Raw genomic sequence first — 20,774 nt, 5'->3', positions numbered from 1 at the left:
TCCATGGAAATGGTTAACACACTATGCAATTAGGTGCTGTGTCACTAGCTGGAGCATTGCACGTGCACTCCATTCTCTGTACCCACCTTTTCGTTCACTGCACTATGTGGAGCGTTTTTTCTTTTCATGTGATTCTTGACCATTAACACCAGCTTTGGAGTTGTGGCGTTGAATAGAGAGGTGTGTGAGAATTTCTGGTGTGAGCGCATATTGCCTGTCTGAAAAATGACAGGCAATATTGTCTGGTGAGTGTTTTACCTTCATTGGGAGAAGGAATCTGCAAAGTGTGATCACTTTTGGTGTGATGGAAGAAGACATTCATGCTATTATTTATGTTTGGACTTTTATTGTTCGCTATACTATTGGACTCACTAATTCACAATGGTATACTGCACATATACAAATTAATATTCACTTAATAGAATTTTTTTTTCCAAAGACATGTAGCAGAATACATTTTGGCCTAAATTTATGAAGAAATTTGATTGGATATGTTTTATAACAGAAGAATATATCGTTTTTTTTTCCAAAATGTTCTGTCTTTTTTCATTTATTTCATTTATATAGTAATTTGTTTTACTGCCTCCCATAAAGTGTCAAAAGTGTTCGGCTTTGCTAGCAGTTCTGGCTGGTGGATTTTTTTTTGGGGTGGCACCAAACAGTATGCCAATACCACACTAAGCTCCGAGCCCACCCTATTTTGAAGCCTATTAGAGCCTCTGGCTCTAATGAGGTGCTTAAAAAACAAAAAAACAAATAAAAGCTCCATTTGTGGGGGGAAAAAAATTAAAAATTTTTTAGGGTAAAGCATTGCATGACCACGTAATTGTCATTTGAAGTAGCACAGTACTGAAAAGCAAAAAATGACCTGGTTGTTCTGGCTGGGGGTTAGTCAGCGTGCTTGCCCCTCCCTTGGGACTACATTCCTGCGGGGAGACGCTGTGTTCACAGAGTGTGTTCGCAGGGATGTTGCTGATTAACCCCCAGCCAGAATGGCTCAGGTGATGGGGGCAAGCTTACTGAGGAGGAACAGGAAGTGAGAAATTCAGACAAATTAAAAAAAACATTTATAAGGGAAATTGAAGGAAAAGATAAATGAACCAACAATGCACTAGCTTAAAGGAACCTATTTATATCATAAAAAAATGACCTTTACAACCCCTTTAACTGGTTAAATTGCAATATGGCTTGTGTAGCAATCGTATATGCTATGTTATTTTATTATTTTTCAATTTTTCCCCCATGAGAATGGAGTTAGTCTTTAAAGTGGATGTAACCCAATTTTTTTTTGTTTTGCTGTCACAATGTAGAGTAAAATATTTCCTATCATCTGTGACCAGTCTTGCCACACGGAGTTAATCCAGCTCTTAGCAATCCTCTTTTATTGTTCAATGAGATAAAACGGACTAATAGAAAAAAACCTTGGTCCGTTCCGCCCCCTTTATTTATTTATTTATTAAAATGCTTATTGAGAGCGCAGTCATTACCCAAAGGCCTCGATGCGCCCTTGCTGTGAGTGACAGGTTATTTACATATCTCATGCACTAGCTTGGAGAGAGGAATTATTTTTTAATTCCCACCCCCACTCCTTTTCTGAAGTCATATGGTTACTTTTCTGGATTTTGACTGGATGTTACTGATCATAGCAGAATTCAGTGTAAGAAATACATAGAACAAAATGCATGTTGACAAGGGGAGTGTAGAGGAGGGTGGGGCAGTCTACTGACATCACGACTCCGCCCACCGAGCTCAAAACAACAGATCCACCCACAGAATCTGTAGTTTTTCAGTTCTTATAACAGACAGAGGGGAGATATTTGACAGGTAGGGATACATCCACTTTAAGTATATGTTTAGGAACTCCTTTGCCAATGCACCTACTTAAACTGAAAACGTGTTTTATTAAGCAAATTCCCCTTTTCTCTTTTTTTTTTGCTTCTAAAATACATGCTAAAATTGCTGTTTCTTTCATTCTACATCAATCAACCATAACTTGTTCAATCCACCTTATCTTGAGTAGGTCCTCCCTTTTCTGCCTAAAAAGCCCATTTAGCTACAAAAACGGCCCTCTCATCAGGGTATTGATGCCAATAGACTTCAAAGAGTATGCTGTGGTATATGGCACCAAGCCGTCGGTAGCAGGTCCTTTAAATACTGCAAGAATCAGACTTGTTTTTCCAGCACATCCCACTGATGCTTGGTTGGATTGAGAACTGGAGAATTTAAAGGCCAAGTCAACAACTCGAAGTAAAAAAAAAAAAAAAAAAGTGCAATCAGCACAAAAACCTTAAATAATAATCAATTATGTGTTGCACAGCCAGACACTGTACAGTGTTTTCACACCACCAAAATATTGACCTGGAATAAATGCAGTGTAGCACAACACCAAAAATAAATCCATGTTTAATAAAATGATAAATGTCCAACAATATAATATCAATAAATGTGTCCAATTATTGGAAAATAAAACACCCAGTGTCTCCAATCTTCAGTAGTGCATATCCTTCACCAGACCTACTGAGGAAGCCCAATCACGGGGTGAAACGTATTTAGGGAGGAACCGAGTCTGTGACATCACGCCGGGAACGTGGTGGTGAGCCGACTGGGGAGATTCTTTTAGCGCTATTGGATTTATCATCCTGTAAGTGTATTTTATTGCAGGGTATTTTAATAAATGAATCAGAGTACACTAGGTCTGTGCACTTTTCGCCTTATATGACATGTGAGCTGGATTGGAGGAGTATTTCCAGCAGATGACTGGTCTATTGGGATTAAAGGAGGAGAGATTATTTATCTGGGTTGGAGTGTGAAAAGCGTGCTGTTCATCACATTGAGGTGAGCAGGCACATTATCTGGTGACGGATATGTACTACTTATGAAGATTGAAGACAACTGGGTGTTTTATTTTCTTCACTTTAATCCCGTTTATTCATATTCAATTGTTGGACATTTATCCTTTTATTGGACTTTGATTTATTTATAGGTGGATTTTGGTGTTGTGCTACACTGCATTTATTTCAGAAAAACTTGAAATCGTCGCTGTGTTCCTTAAACCATACTTCAACCAATTTTACAGTGTGGCAGAACGCATTATCCTGCTGAAAGAGGCCACTCCATCAGGGAATACCATTTCCATGAAGGGGGTGGACTTGGTCAGCAACAATGTTTAGGTGGGTTTTACGTGTCAAAGTAGCATTCACATGAATGGCAGGACTCAAGGTTTTTGCAGCAGAACATTGCTCAAAACATCACATGGCCTCTGCCGGCTTGCCTTATGCATCCTGGTGCCATGTCTTCCCCAGGTAAGCGATTCACACACGTCCATCCATCCACATGGTGTAAAAGAAAACATGATTCATCAGACCAGATCTGCTTCTTCCATTGTTCTGTGGACTATTTCTGATGCTCACATAGACTTCAGGGGCAACCTCTTTACTTGATGCCTAATATATCCCACAAACTTACAGATGTCATTGTAAAAAGATAATCAATGTTATTCATCTAACCTGGCAGTGGTCATAAAGGTATGGCAGATCAGTGTATATTAAGGTACATATATATCTTCCTTTTGACAATGTATATTATTCCATTTTTCCATTTTTTTCTAGGAATACAGCTAGAAAAAGTGTTTGACTACAGCGAGTACTGGGAGGTCACTAGAGGTCTTTATGCTGCCTTTGACTGCACAGCGACCATGAAATCAGGAAATGCAGATGTGTATGAGAATGAGATCCCTGGTGGCCAGTACACCAACCTTCACTTCCAAGCTCATAGTATGGGGCTGGGCAACAAATTCAAGGAGGTGAAGAAAGCATATGCAGAAGCAAACAAACTTCTTGGCGATGTCATCAAGGTACTAACATTTCTTGTATGATTTGAAGAAGTAGATTTGTAAAAAGTACTTGGTATGTGTGGGCCGGTAAATCATAACTAGTCCTTTTTCACATAAAAGAACTGTTTGTAGTATGGAAATGGCATGTCAGACTCACCCTGCACACAGATTTTCTCAGCTATTGAGGCAACAATCGAAGCGCCAGTAGTGATCGTCACTGGGGTCGGTTAACTATCTAGACCCACAAACAATAGCTGACATTACATGTTGTCAAAGAAGCATGCACCATTCAGTAAAGTATTTCTGATGTTTATGAAATGCCTAAGACACTCGGTGACACTCAGACAGGAAGGTAATCGAGTTTAAAAAACATCAGTTAGCAATAAAAAATAAAAAGTCACCAGGAAAATTATGCTTAAGGGTGGAAGTTCATTGGGGCTGATTGGGTTATCTAAGAGTTGTTAATGGGTTAAATAAAGGGACACAGGATTCAAATTAGTAACTGTCAGTTATAGTGCCACCAGTACTTGGAGAAAACCTGGAGGCCAGCCCTAGGGGATTTTAACCCCTCTGACACTGGACATCCTTCAGTTTCCTGCTAAATCTAAAAGGTAAAACTGTATTAATTTAATAAATACAGCTCTCTATGTGAATGAGGTCTTGGGGCTCATTCTCATGGGCACTTGAGGCATATACAGTGTGAATCGGTGGTTAGTTTTTGTGGCGGAGTGCAGGCAGCCTATAATACGCAGCAGCTGTACAAACAAATGTGTGTGCATTTAGGGCCACTCTCTTACCCATCACACCTGTAAAATTTGGACCTGCAGCTACCCTGTATGTTTGTACAGCCACATAAACTGACAGGCAGCTGCCTAAACAAACCACTAATTCACATGACCAGAGTACCTGTGTGAATAATCTCTTAGGGCTTGTTTTTATGTGCGGTGGGGGGACAATAAACACCCATGGTTGAGATGCAGTTCTACCACTCCCAACCACTACCCTCTTTAACTGCAGAGGCAGTGGCTGGGGATGTACACACGCCATGGCCATGGTGCTTTTCTTCATGATTGTGGCAGGAATTATACCCCACTGACAAATGCGACCCATTCAAGTTAATGGTGCTGCTCTGCAAGCACCCCACAACCACATGCAATGCAGTTGTGATATGCTAGTGTGGGGTTTAAGGGGTAAAGCAGGCAGTGAGGAGTCAATACACTACTTCATCACCTGTCAAATGCTCTCTGAAGAGCAATCTAAATGTGGAGAGAGCAAAGCATGTGTGAAAGAACCCTTGATTTTAATTTTTAATCAGTCCTGTTGTGGTTAAGCTTTGGTGAAATATAGTATCAGAGGTCTAAACAGACTGCTGATGTCTCACTTTTGAGGGACTGAAGACACAGATTCCTAAATATTTCTCTGCAGCTTCAGCTGCTCTGCAGGAGGTGCTCTGTACAGAGGCGTCCTGTTCTTTCACAAACTAAAGCATAGTAATCACAGTTTACCATGCTTCGATTATAAATCAGCACAGGAGCTCTGTTTAGTCCCTCATTTTCCATCTTGAAATGATCACTCTGTGCCTCGCTGCAGCCAGCAAAAGGGAGAGGAGGAGAAGCCAAGTGCGCTGCAGGTGGGCACTTAGGGGGATCAGAGAATCGAAAAGTTTTTTTTTTTTTTTTTTTTTAATTGTTTTAATTTCCCTCAGTGAGGAAATGCCCTAAACCTTTTTATAAGGGTATGGGGTAATTTGTGACCAAACGTTTTGATGTTTTGGTATGCAGTAATTTACTGAACGACTTTTACATTCCTTTGCATACCAAAATGATTTTCACATCATGTTATAGCATATATTGGGTCTTTAGTTAGTAATTTGTTTTTCAAAATACCCTAAATATTTTTTGTTATAATACATGCCTTATATTGTATTAATACTGCTCCAAATTCTCTCCTGACCAAGCAACAGTATTATGCAGGGGTTTGCCCGTCCATTAGGGGCGGAGGGGCACCACCCCGCTATCCAAGCGTCTGGCCCCCTAATATACATGCAGGGCACCTGATGCATGGATTCCAATGGGGGGTGTTTTTTTTTACGCACATGATTAGCGCCAGAGGCTCTAATAGGCTTCAAAAAAGGGTGGGCGCAGAGCACTGTGCCCGCAGCCCACCCAGTTGTGTGAAAGTAATGTGTGGCAAATGAATATTCACTATTGTCACACTGATTCTCCTCCCGGCCAATCAGGAAGCTGGGTCCTGAGACCCGTTTCCCAATTTGGCCAAAAGGAGAAGTGATTCTATTATGCCACAACAAGGAGGAGGGAGGAAACGTGGAGGCCACTGGAGGAGATGCAGGGGACGAAGCTGTCGCTCGGAGCATTAGGGGGGAGAGAGAGAGTAAGCACATCAGATTTCGAGAGGGAGAGCGAGCACCCAACCAGAATGACCCAAGGGGGGTGTGATGTTTGCGAGGTTCCGTCTGACCCACAGTTGGGGGGGAGGGGGGTGGATTGCAGCACACAAAGCAACCACAGTCACCTCCCCCAAAAAAAGAATATACTGCCACTGGTATTATGAATATTTTTTAATGCAAATGAACGAAACTTGTATAATCATATAATTGTTGCACTTTGATTACACATTTCTTGGTGACCTCCTTATAAAGAGCTTTTTTGAAAAAAAACACCAGAAACAGTACATGTATATGCAGTGTAACACTTTTTTGAATAATATAAATATCAGTGAGGATATCCACGAATGCAGAAATCTGATAACTATTAAATGATAATAAAATCACATGAAGTATAGTGAAGGAATATTAATTTATATGGATATAATCCATGCAATTCAGTCAGCTTGGATGGAATAAACCAAAACTACTTAGCGTCAGTAAGTCTTGCAACTGAAATCCTTTATTCTTATGTACTCAACTCTACTTCAGCGCTGTACTGTTATCTGGCAAAAGCTGACTTCAAAGGGATATTCAATGGACATATTATCAGGGTATATCCAAGGAGAGATAAAAAAAAAAAAAGACACATGCATGATTGACATGTTTAATATTCCTGCAGACCTATTTTTAGTGATTCACATTTTATATGGTGCCAAGTGATATCTTCGTACAGTATATGGTAATAAGCATTGTTTTTTACAATTTTCATATTTCTAACATAAATTTGATGATTATGGGTGATCATTAGCTAATAACATCTAAATAATGCATGTTGAACTAAGGTATGTTATGATTTTCAACAGTGATATCCAAGACTGCGTATCCACTCAGATCTTTCACTGATCATATATCAAGCCAATCATATGTATTTGTGGTCTGCCTTGTTATATATTTTCTGCATACAGACTGCTAAAACCAATGTTTACTATTTTAAAATCTTTACAACTAGATGTAATGTTTCTGTTACAAAGGCTTACCAGCTGGACCTGTTATTAAGGCTTCTTAGCTTGACCCTGTACAAAGCATATTCCAGTTTTGACTGCAAACCGAAATAATTCAAAGTATATAACGTAACATAATCAAACACAAATGATCTAAATAAATTCACTTTTTTTTTTAGGTAACTCCCTCCTCCAAAATTGTTGGAGACTTGGCACAGTTTATGGTACATAATGGACTCTCAAGAGAACAAGTGGAAACTATGGCAGATGAATTATCCTTCCCATTGTCTGTAGTGGAATACTTGCAGGGCTATGTTGGAATTCCCTATGGTGGCTTTCCAGAGCCTTTGCGATCAAAGGTAAATGCTTCATTCCATTTATATGAATCGTTTAGTCATTACAATTTATAATTTACAACCTTTAATAAATGCAAAGTCTGGTATGTGTTAATCCATTGACCACCCAGAAATTGCTTATTTGTCTGACAGCAATAAACAGCTAAAATTTTCGGCTTCTATTGATTACTCTGGGTTTTGAATGGTGTTTACACAATGATATGTGATATTTAACCAAATGTATTGTAGCACTTTTTTTTTAAATAATCAGAAAAAATCCATGATCTACTAATCTTTTACATACCTAAGAAATCAACCACTTAAGGACCGGAAGGATTTACCCCCTTAATGACCAGGCCATTTTTTGCGATACGGCATTGCGTCACTTTTTAACTGACATGCAGGTGTGCGACTTTGTATCCAAAAAAAATTTATGTTCTTTTTTCCCACAAATAGAGCTTTCTTTTGGTGGTATTTGATCACCCCTGCGATGATGTTTACTGTTTGCTATAATAAATACCCCCCCCCCCCCCAAAAATGTCTTCCTCACTTTAGGCCAATATGTACACTTCTCCATATTCTTGGTAAAAAAAATCCCAATAAGCGTATATTGATTGGTTTGCTCGAAAGTTATAGCATCAACAAAATGGGCGATAGATTTATGGGAATTCTATTTTATTTTTTTACTAGTAATAGCGATGATCACTGATTTTTAGTGGGACTGAGACATTGCGGCGGACAGATTGAACACTTTTTTGGGATCAGTGACGTTATTACAGTGATCAGAGCTAAAAATAGACACTGATCACTGTATAAATGACACTGACAGGGAAGGGGTTAACACTAGGGGGCGATCAAGAGGTTAAGTGTGTCCTAGGTAGGTGTTTCTAACTGTGGGGGGAGTGGACTGACTGGAAGTTAAGAGAGATTGCTGTTCCTGATCAGTAGGAACAGACAATCTCACTGTACTCTCCTATCAGAACAGTAATCTGCTTTTACACTGGCAGATCCCCGTTCTGCCTCTCTGAGGAGCGATCGCAGCTGGCTGACTGTGCAGAGGGGAAGCGTACGCCCACTGTGACTCGTGCATGAAATGATGTACAGGTACGTTGTTTCATGCAATAGGGCTGCCCTGCCACAGTATATATGCAGTGGGTGGTCCTTAAGTGGTTAAAAGCATGTGAAAATGAAATTTAAAAACAAATGCAAATCAAAATCCTTATTCAGTTCTTCAAGTGAAATATATGGGTAGATTTACTAAAACTGGAGCACTCAGAATCTGGTGCAGCTGTGCATGGTAGCCAATCTGCTTCTAACTCCAGCTAGTGACCAGTTGTGATATCCACTTCACCTCCCTTTGCTTTATTTTTAACTCTGTTTCCCCCTCTCCTGAGTCAGGGCATATGGTCAATGACCATACATTTCAACTGAGCTACAGTGTGACCACATTGTTTAAAATATTTTACGACTAGCAACTCAGATTGTGGGGAATGAATAGAAGATTTGTGCTGGTATATCTTATCTTTAATTCTCTGAGTTGCCTCCCCCACAAAATAGGCATTTGAAGATGTACACCACATATGCACTCTGGCATGTGTAAAACCCCTTGATATCAATAGGTTTCAATGAGTGTGGATGTGCAAATGAGGAGCTTCTAATTAGAGTTGGGCGAATAGTTCAGGCCGAGCAAAAATGTGGCCCGAAAATCACCTGTTCGCTCGTTCGGCAAACACCCGCGCTGTACCTGTGTATTCTGAGCAGGCCTGGAAGTTAGCAACGGCATTCTTAACAACCAATGAGTCATCAGCTGTCAATGGGCTTCCCCGCTGACAGTTTAAAGAAAAAAAAACATTGCCAACAATTAAAAATGGCATTCAGGGTCCCCCCCAAAATCCATACCAGTCCCTTATCTAAACATGCAGCCTGGTAGGCCATAAAACGGGGGGATGGTGAGCGAGTGCCCCCACTCCTAAACCATACAAAGTCATATACACTCCACAAAGCGCCTTGTCCCCATGTTGATGGGGATAACGGCCTCATCCCCACAACCCTGGGCTTTGGTTGTGGGGGTCTGCAAGCAGGGGGCTTTTTGGAATCTAGAAGCCCCCTTTAACAAAGGGGCCCCTAAATCCTGCCCCTCCTGCTATCAGAATGAGTATGGGGTACATAGTACTGCTACCCATTCACCAAAATTTGGCAAAAAGTAATAAAAACAGAGACAGTTTTTGACACCCCACAACTTTTTTTAAAACATTTTTCTATTGCGAGGAAAGGTATTGTATTGCCAGCAATTTTAATGCCATTTTGTGCATTTTTTTTTTAGAAATCTAATTTTTGCTGCAGTATGCAGTATACATGCTACCGATGCGCCACTTTACAGACAGACTAAGGGGACCCCCAGACACTATATTTAAAGGAATTTTTCATTTTTATTGTTGCACTTTAAGCATCATTAAAATCACTGCTCCTGTAAAAACTTTTGCATTGATACATGTCCCCCAGGGCAGTACCCGAACCCCCACACACTTTTATACAGTTAATTACTTGCACTTTTGATTTTTCAAGTTCGGCTGCCATAGACTTCAATGGGAGCCGAAGACATTTTTAACTAATGAATGCAGGATAATTTCATATCGGCATGCAGAGTGATTTCAGTATGCTGGTGTGATATTTGGCAGGAGGAGGAGGGTCTGCTTTAATTCTAAGCTTTTGCAAGGGAAGCTGGCATATATCCTCCACCTTGTGAGTTGCAGGTCGTGGCTCCTGGACCTTACTTGGTTCCAATGCAGGTAAAGTCAAAGAAAAAATGAGTCCCTGCTGCTTATTTTCACAATAGTAGGTTTGTGCTTTTTGAGCTGTTTGTAAACCTACAGTTGGGCAGATAAGGAACACAAACCCATTTGACATGACAGGTATTATGTCTCTCTTTCTTAAAAGAAAACCAATGCAGTTGCCACATCTACAGGAAGGTCTGGTAAGTTGCAATATATTACAAAATTAGCTTTTTTGGGTTAGATCTGCTTTAACCACTTGACCGCCAGAAGATTCCCCCCCCCCTTCATAACCAGGCTATTTTTTGCGATACGGCACTGCATTACTTTAACTGACAATTGTGTGGTCATGCAACTCTGTATCCAAATAAAAATAAATTCCCACAAATAGAGCTTTCTTTTGGTGGTATTTAATCAACTCTGCGTTTTTTATTTTGAGTGCTATAAACAATACTTTCTGCTATAAAACATCCTTTTTTTTTTTTTTTATCGAATTTCTTCATAAATGTAGGCCAATGTGTAAACTGTTACTTATTTATGGTAAAAAGAAATCCAATTAGTGTATATTACCGTATTTATCTGCGTATACCGCGCACTTTTTTGCCCTAAAAATCAGGGCAAAATCGTGGGTGCGCGATATACGCCGATACCCGCGCCGAGTTTGAACACTGCGCCGGCATACCACATTGCTATAAATCATAAAAATCTTTAATAATGTCTGTGTACTCCCCACTGTTAGCTGAAAATGGGTCTTAAGAGTGCCGAATGAACTGCAGTTCTGTGATCCATAGCAGAAGTAGGGCCAAAACTTTGGCCATACTTCTCCTTTAAAGAACCGCTGTAAAATAAGGGGGGGCAGAGGTTAAGGTTGCCTTTAGTTATTGAATGTGTTAGTTGTCATTGAACATTTATATCCATGGTATTGCGAATTTCATACGTGGCTGCTGTTCAGAAAGGTCAGTAAAGTGGTTGATGTGTGCAGACCAAGTTTTACAGCTGCCAACTTTGTTCCACTTTTCAAGTCCTCATTGCAGTTTAACTTCAAGGTCAAATTTCACGGTATAAGGGATAAACCACCAGTTTAGTGTAAAAAAAATAAGAATAAAAGAAATTGCATGCCAATATCAGTTCACCATAATAACCCTGGAGAGTTTGACTTTTTAAGTAACTAACGTAATTCATGAAAGATTTACACTTTGTTTGCATAGGTCTTAAAGGATGCACCACGTATTGAGGGAAGACCTGGGGCTTCATTACCATCAATGGACTTTGCCAAGCTAGAAGAAGGACTGCGGAGCAAGTATGATGATATAACACCAGAAGACATTATGTCTGCTGCTATGTATCCCAAAGTGTTTGAAGAGTACAAGGATTTCAGCACTCAGTTTGGCCCGGTCGAATGTCTCAATACCCGCCTCTTTCTAGATGGACCCAAGATAGCGGAGGAATTTGAGGTATGTGGTTCTATAAACGTTGGTGTAGCACAAATGTTGGTAAGTAAATAGATACAATATACTGTTGGCAGTTTACGTACATCCACATAGGTCTTTGTCTGGCCCTTGCCATATACATTTATTTAATTGTACTGTAGATTTTCTTAGTATGAAAGATAAGAATTCTTTGGTATGTGGGATGAATGGACTCATTGTCATTGTAGATAGGTCCAGAACAACCACATTGCTATAAATCATAAAAATCCTTAATAATGTCTTAAATATACACTGCTCAAAATGATAGGAACACTTTGAAAATACATCAGATCTCAATGGGGAAAATATTCTGATTATCTAGATTGATATGGACTGGATAATGTGTTAGGAAAGAAAGGATGCCACATCTTTTAGTGGAAATGAGAATTATCTACTTAAAGAGGTCTGATTTCAAAGACCCCAAAAATCTAAGTGAAAAAATTAAGCAGGCTAGGCCATTTTGCTGAAATTTCATTGCAACAACTCAAAGTAGTTTGTATGCCCCCCCCCCCCCCCCACGTGCTTGAAGGCATGCTTCTAATGAGACAACGGATGGTATCCTGAGGTATTTCCTCCCAGATCTGGACCAGGGGATCACTGAGCTCCTGATTAGACTCAGGTGCAATCTGGTGGCGTTGGATGGACCGAAACATAATGTCCCAGAGATGTTTTATTGAATTTAGGTCAGGAAAGTATGCGGGCCATTCAATGTATCAATTTCTTCATCCTCCGGGAACTGGCTGCATACTCTCGTCACATGAGGCTGTGCATTGTTGTGCACCAGGAAGAACTCTTGGGACACCCTCATGAAGACTGTTTCTGATTGTTTGGTCAGAGACATTCACACCAGTGACCTGCTGGAGGTTATTTTGTAGTGCTCTGGCTGTGCTCATCCTGTTCTTCCTTGCAGAAATGAGAAGATACAGGTTCTGCTGATGGGTTAAGGACCTTCTGTGGCCCTGCCCAGCTCTCTTAGAGTAGCTGCCTGTCTCTTGGAATCTCTTCCATGCTCTTGAGACTGTGCTGGGACACACAACAAACCTTCTGGCAATGGCACATATTGATGTGCCATCCTGTGGGAGTTGGACTGCCTGTGCAACCTCTATAGGGTCCAGGTATCGCCTGATTCTACCAGTAGTGGACCCTAGCCAAATGCAAAACTAGTGAAAAACAGTCAGAAAAGATGAGTAAGGGAAAAAAAATTCAGTGGCCTCCACCTGTAAAACCATTCCTGTTTTGGAGGTCATCTCATTGTTGCCCATTTAACTGTTAAACAACCCCCTCTGCTACTTAACTGACCAGATCAATATCCCAGAAGCTTCATTGACTTGATGCTATACTCTGATTAAAAATTGTTCCTTAATTATTATTCTTTTGCAGTATATAATACTGAATAAATACATAATTATACATACAAACATTTTGACAAAATATACAAAAATTGCTGAAGTGTCTACAAAAATACCAATAATAAGTGGAATGAGCAGTTAACTATGAAGTACAGTATGTATTGGTTTCTGACAACAATATTTATTACTCTATATGTGTTTTGTCTTTATGATGTTTTTAGGTTGAATTAGAAAGAGGAAAAACGTTGCATATTAAAGCCCTTGCTCTAGGCGATCTGAACAAAGCTGGCCAAAGGGAGGTGTTTTTTGAGCTAAACGGTCAGCTCCGATCTGTCCTTGTAAAAGATACTCAGGCTCTGAAGGTAAGAATTTTCATGCTGGGAATGCAGAAATGAGGCTGGAGGACTGCGAAATTAGAGTATGACGTTTGCTTGGTTTAGCATCTTCAAAAACTGTACATTGTTTCTCTTTTACATTTTGAACAAGTTTATTGTATCTGGAAGGCAAAGGACTATTGGGATTTGTGGTGCACTGTGATAGCAGAGGTTACATTTTTTTTTAGCCTATTGTGCGTTAGGTGGCTTATTCAATTTAATGAGCTGCCATGGTTCCATGCTCATCATCCTAGTGTAAATTGGCCCTTTGTCCTCATCGGCTCCATTTTACAATGCACTGTCCAGTGTTCTCCATGTACTAACCATCGGTTTGGACCGATTGGGCAGCGGTCCATCGGTTCGATTTTAAAGCATGTTTTCAAATTTTGGACCGAAGGACAATAGACCGATGGGCTATACACACGGTCGGTTTGGACCGATGAAACTGAACCTCGGTCCATTCTCATCGGTTTTGTCCGACTGTGTGTACGCGGCCTAAGACTACTTTCTATAGCCAAACCTTTTCTTTACACAAGTAATCCAGCATTTTCCCTGCTATGTAAAACTGGAAATGTTTTTCTCTTATATACTGTAAGCTTAACTTGCATACGTATTATTAGGGTGCTTTAATATATGTGATAAAGTCACTGAATCTGGTTGGCTAGAGATGGTTTAATAAATAACTCTACATGCTTCGTGCTTAATGTGGTTGTAAAGTCATAAGGTTTTTTATCTTAATACATTCTATGCATTAAGATAAAAAGCCTTCTGTGTGCAGCAGCCCCCCTAATACTTACCTGAGCCCCATCTCTGTCAGTGATGTCCAGGAGTGTCTCAGCCATCCGGGACTCTCCCTCCTGATTGGCTGAGACACAGCAGTAGTGCCATTTGCTCCTGCTGCTGTCAATCAAAGTCAGTAATTCAGGAGAGGGGATGAGGCCGAACTGGGGCTCAGTGTCTGAATGCACACAGGGAGCTGCAGCTCTGCTTGGGTGCACTCATAGCAAGCTGCTTGCTGTGGGGGCACTCAACAGAAGGGAGGGGCCATGAGCACTGAAAAGGGACCCGGCAAGTGGAAGATCCAGGCTGCTCTGTGCAAATCCACTGCAACAGAGAAGGTACTGCAAGTATAACATGTTTGTTATTTTTATAGAAAAAAAATAGACTTTGGTATCACTTTAAGCATATATGCTTGGCTGATACAGATGTTATTACTTATTCCATGATCATTTGAACCTGGATGCATTCTGGGTTCTTCAGGGGTGCCTTTGAAAAATGCCTAAAAAGTGTAATAAATTGCCCAAAATTTGTCAACAACCTGGAAAGCGCATAAAGCCTGCCTTTTTGTTACACAAGGCTACAGTTTTTATTGTGCAGCACTATAACATTTGTCACCATGAGGGCTAGCCACTGGCATCCTAACAATCAATGATATCTGTTGATAAGTAGGATGTCGGGCACCTGAACAACATCCTTGTTTGCGTCTTCCCTGTCACTCTACATCGGTACTGGGTTCACGTTAGCTGAGAGAAGTAAAGTAACGTAGGAAGAGAAAAACTAGAATACTAGTTTGTACCAGTTTGCAAAGGTGGAAGAATTAAGCCCATCTAATGGTGGGTGGCCCACATGTGTGGATACTGCCATGATATGTAAACCTTTTAGTTTTGTTTTTTACATTTTAAAATTGGGTGCTTCAAGATTATGCATCATTTTAAAAGGCGCTGTTAATCAAAAAACATTGAGAAAAACTGATTTAACCACTTTACCCCCAATTTTATTATTATTTTTTTAAGCAGAAGCCCTAGAGAATAAAATTGTGGGTGTTGCAATTTTTTTTACGTTGCACCATATTTGCACAGCAGTTTTTCAAACTCAATTTTTTTGGGAAAACACACACTTTAACCACTTCCAGACCTGCGCACGACGATGTACGTCCTGTTTTTAAAGATTGATATCTCGGTAACGGCAGCAGCTGCTGCCACAACCGAGGTATCGATCTTTAGGGTGCGCGGTCTGGAATCCGATAATGGCGGTTTCCGCGGCGGATTCGCCGCGAGATCGCCGTTATCGGTGGCGGGAGAGGGGCCCCCCCTCCCGCCGCTCTCCTGCGCCCTCCGCCGCTTACCGTAGCCGTCGGTAGCGGCGGAGGCGATTGGGTGCTGTCGGCTGGTGAGCGGGGACGAGACTGAAGGAAAAATCTCCTTTGCCCATCCCCATAGCTCGGCTGGGCAGAAGTGACGTCAAAACGTCAGTCCCGCCCAGCCTCTTAAAGAAACAAAAATTTTTTTTGGTCATTTGAAAAAATTACTTTTTTTTTTTTTTTTTTTTTTTTTTGCATTTAAGCCCAAATATGAGATCTGAGGTCTTTTTGACCCCAGATCTCATATTTAAGAGGACCTGTCATGCTTTTTTCTATTACAAGGGATGTTTACATAATAGGAATAAAAGTGATCAAATTATTATTATTTTTTTTCAGTGTAAAAAATAATAAAATAAATAAAAATAAATAAGAAAACAAAAAAAAAATTTCTAAAGCGCCCCGTCCCGACGAGCTCGCGCGCAGAAGCGAACGCATACGCGAGTAGCGCCCGCATATGAAAACGGTGTTCAAATCACACAAGTGAGGTATCGCCGCGATCGTTAGAGCGAGAGCAATAATTATAGCCCTAGAGCTACTCTGTAGCTCAAAAAATGCAATCTCTAGAATTTTTTAAACATCGCCTATCGAGATTTTTAAGGGTAAAAGTTTGACGCCATGCCACGAGCGGGCGCAATTTTTAAGCGTGACATGTTGGGCATCATTTTACTCGGCGTAACATTATCTTTCACAATATATAAAAAAATTGGGCCAAATTTATTGTTGTCTTATTTTTTAATTCAAAAAAGTTAATTTTTTCCAAAAAAAGTGCGCTTGTAAGACCGCTGCGCAAATACGGTGTGACAAAAAGTATTGGAATGACCGTCATTTTATTCTCTAGGGTGTTAGAAAAAAAATATATAATGTTTGGGGGTTTTAAGTAATTTTCTAGCAGAAAAAACTGTTTTAGTCTTGCAAACACCAAATCTGAAAAACACCTAAGGTCTGGAAGTGGTTAATGAACACAATATTGTATCAATTTTTTTTGTTACAATAAAAGATGATGTTATACCAAGTAAATACAGTAGATACCAAATAGGACACACAGTAAAATTGTGCACGCCATGGAATGGCGACAAACTACAGTACATGAAATAATTTTACCCTTTAAACCCCTTCACGGATTACCAGTTGCACACAGGTCTGCTGCTAGAATTATTGCTCTTGCTCTGACGTTCGCGGCAATACCATGTGTGGTGTGATCGCTGTTTACATATGTTTGTGGGACATACGCTCGTTTCAAAATCAAAAGTAACAAAATCCTTGCCGTTTCTGATGTCAAAGAAGAGAGAAAGGAACTTCTGTTCCTTCTATTTTTCTCAGTGTATCCAAATAAACCATTTGCATCTGTCTCAGGCTTTCACACCTTATCGGAAACCCCCTCCTGCCACCATTAAATGTGATCAAGTGACTCTATAGACGCTTCGGATAACGTTTACTTTTTGCAGAATTGCTACAGGGGCATGTTGTACTGTAGTTGCAACTATGATGATATAGGTATAATCACCTCAATATGAGGCTATATATATATATATATATATATATATATATATATATATATATATATATATATGCAGCAGTATTGAGTTGGTAAACCATGACAACTGTTTAGCAGATGAATTTATTCACCTGTCATCTCATTCTGTGAAAACTTGCATAATATTTACCGGGAATGTTGACAAGTTAATATTAACACTATAGTTGGATTGCTACATGTGATGTTGGTTTCTTTTTCTTCACAGGAGATGCATTTCCATCCTAAAGCCCTTAAAGATGTAAAGGGACAGATTGGGGCTCCAATGCCAGGAAAGGTAATTGATATCAAGGTTAAAGAGGGCCAAACAATTGAAAAGGGTCAGCCTTTGTGTGTTCTCAGTGCAATGAAGATGGAAACCTTGGTCAACTCTCCAATCTCTGGAACAGTGAAGAAAATATATGTAAAAATGGATATGCACCTGGAAGGGGAAGATCTTCTATTAGAAATTGAATAATTTGAAAGTAAAATGGACAGTCTTACTGAAAATGGGTTGGGTGGTCTAACATTTTTCATGCTTTTTGCTTAATTCTTATTTGAGTGAGGGTGTGCTCGCCGTTAAATGTCAGCTGTTAGAACAGTCTGATTATCATCATCATTGGTGTAATGGGTATTGTACTTTATCACAAAGCTATTGGTTTTGGTAGGGGCCAATTAGGACTGTGAACTAAACTGCTAGTTATAACAACAAAACAATGCTTGCTAAGCCATGGTTTTAAAAATACCATTAAATTCAGACTCTATTGTAGTATTTTATGAAAATAACTAAATGTTCTATTTAGAGGTCGCTCAATAACTAAAGTAAATATGTATAATATAATTGTAAACCTATACATCTCTCTTTGGTGATGATTAGTAACCTTAGAAAGCAAAAATGTGCCATAATTCATTAACTGAATATACAAAGCTAAATAGTACAAACTCATCTTAATCTCTTCTTGAGATTTAGTAATGCATCTAGTAAATATGTACTGTGTGCAGCTGCTAGCAAGCATATTCATGTGCTGTGATTAGACAGCAGAATTTTTATACAGTGTAGTGTACATGTCCTTCCCATATCCAGCCTTCTTATTGGTACACCACCTCTGCCTTTCATTTCCTATTGTGTCCACTATTTTTTGTAAAAATAATGTTTCTGAAACATTTCACCCAATTTGTAAAACATTTTTTTTTTGTATTAGTATAGTATTTACCCGTTTAACTAAATTGATCCCGCAAAGTGACATAAAAACGTATCTTCAGTGTTGCTTAAGTTAAAAACTATAGTGGTGTAGTATTCACTTGTGCACAGATGAGAACAGTTCCCTGTTTCTCTTTCACTTATTCATAAATGGAATATTGGAAGTGCTTGTGACAAGGTTCTTCTCTCAAAACATTACTTGATTTAAGCATTTTTCCTTCTAAGCTTCTTTTATGAACATATTGAGTAACAGAAGCTCGGTTACTTGATATATCTACTTTTATATTTGCTTATGAGCTGCAATTTTGTGTAAAGTATAGCCTGCTCTAAAATACTGAATGGCACCTTGGAGTTCTGGGACTGTATCCCTTTAAACTTTTATTTTAGTACTCCTAGTACATGCACAATATATCAAGGGTACAGTGGGTGCAGTCTGGTTTGCTTTAAGTTTTTTTTTTTTGCTATTGTCACTCATGGGATACTTTTTTTTTTTTTTAACAGAATGTAAACTGAGCAATCTATCAGCATTTCTTTAGAAAAAATAACCACTAATAACATTTGAATCTCTGATGAAATCTATACAAATATATATATTTTTATCTATGTACAATAAGAAAAAAATAACAGTAATAAATAAACATCCTTTGTTTTATTAAGGCAGTGTGAAAATCAGCAAAGGACAGTCTAATGAGACAGATCTTGATTTAGTTTAATGCAGTCACAATAATGTAATGAAAGATGGTTTCTGAACGATTTACTGTACCTTCTTTCAATAAATAAGCGTAAATGTCCGAATCATGTTTTAATCGGGTTATTAAAAAAAAAGTTGCATGCCAACAGAAGTTTTTTTTCCCTTCATCACCAAGAGGGTAAAAATCACTCCTTACTATACAAGAATTGATAGTTATGTGCACAAAGCTATTCCTGTTTTGTTTGAATATTGCTAGTATTAATATGGGTGCTGTCATGTTAACATAATTATAGATTCCTACTAGAGCCATAACATCTGTAGCGCAACTTGGAGGCCACATATCAGGCTCAAGGATTCCAATATCTATGCAGTCACATTTTCAAGTCCCTATTGCTCAGTTTGTCTTTGTAAAATAACAAAATGTAAAATTACAAATGTAATAAACCTAAGCATAGTTTCCATAACATGTCCTAATTTTGCTACCTCGCAGCAATGTGTTTACTAATTTATTTAGGGCTGCAGCTGTGCATTGTGGGTGCATTCTAGACATTTTGATATTGTCAGCTGGCTATCTGGGCTGCCCAAATTCCCATGAGTATGTAAGCTCTTCCTATTTTAGTGTTTCTGCTAACCCTTCTTACCTCATTAACTTTTTATATAGGCTTTAAGCAGTTAGAAGCTATGAAATGCTCCTTGCATGCCTTTCAACCAGTAAAGTCTTTTCAGTTTCACTTACTAACACAATAGGCATAATTCACAAAGCTCGCACATCCAGAGAAAAAGATACTTGATTTTTTGAAAAGTGACAGTTATTTTCAATTGAGTCAAATTTGAAAATTACAGTCACATGGCTAAAATAAAGATATTTATGCTTGAGATAAAGATTTGCGAGTTGAGCCAGATGTACTGTGGTCACTACTGTTAATCTCCAACACCTGTCACCATTTTAAGCTATTATCAGCCAGAGTGTGCAACGCAAAAGAGTTGACCAATACTTGGCAAAACGTTGACCAATACAATTATTTTAATAGTGTTCCTATTTTTTTACTGTAGTTAAATATGTTTTAAAATCAACTAGGGATTTGGATTGCATGTATAACTGAACAACCCAACTATGTGTACCACTTGAATCTTTTACTCATTTTATTGTCAATTGATATAATGATTTTATGGACCTGGGTGTGTGAATCATTGAATCATTGATGATTTCATTTAAGGTGTAACTGATAGACATTTATGAACAGCCTCTGGGCACTATATAGCACAACACTCTGTAAAATGGTCTGACCTTTTATTAATGTTTGCGGTACAGTGAACTGTGTTTGAACTCAGCAGGGTACAAATGTTTCTGATGCAAAACTACTGCTGAGAAAATATTAAAATTCATTGACCGCTATAGTTTCTCTGCTGCCTGTATAGGAAGGTATTTAGTACCTTATGCTACTGCAAGGTATTTGGTCATATGCTATACATGGTCTATATTTTCAGATCTTAGAAAAAAAATCCATACATATTTTCCAGGAAACCACGTGGCACTTCTTTTTTTGTGACTTTTTTTTATAAACTCACACTTGCATATATTTATTTTTGCACATTTCTATGTATGTTGGGGCTGTATTTCCTTACAACAGTAACTTTGATTGGGTGAAAACCTATACTGAAGAATGAGGGCAAAAGCTGCAAGATTTTATTTTTTACATTGATTAACCAGATTT

At 39.0% G+C, this 20,774-nt stretch overlaps 1 protein-coding gene across 3 annotated transcripts in view; it reads left to right on the top strand.

Moving 5' to 3' along the window:
- PC (pyruvate carboxylase) overlaps nt 1-19,648 on the top strand; it is a 671,516-nt gene extending 651,868 nt beyond the window's left edge. For all 3 annotated transcript variants that reach the window (XM_040328827.1, XM_040328828.1, XM_040328829.1), the window contains 5 exons: nt 3,609-3,853; nt 7,399-7,578; nt 11,534-11,779; nt 13,365-13,505; nt 17,397-19,648. In XM_040328827.1, coding sequence (XP_040184761.1) covers nt 3,609-3,853; nt 7,399-7,578; nt 11,534-11,779; nt 13,365-13,505; nt 17,397-17,645 — 1,061 coding nt within the window. In that variant the 3' untranslated portion in view covers nt 17,646-19,648. The remainder of the gene's footprint in view (nt 1-3,608; nt 3,854-7,398; nt 7,579-11,533; nt 11,780-13,364; nt 13,506-17,396) is intronic.
- Nucleotides 19,649-20,774: the final 1,126 nt, after the last annotated feature.

Source organism: Rana temporaria, chromosome 11 (assembly GCF_905171775.1).
Source record: "Rana temporaria chromosome 11, aRanTem1.1, whole genome shotgun sequence".
NCBI classification, from domain to species: Eukaryota; Metazoa; Chordata; class Amphibia; order Anura; family Ranidae; genus Rana; species Rana temporaria.
This window is presented reverse-complemented; position numbering and strand designations above follow the sequence as displayed.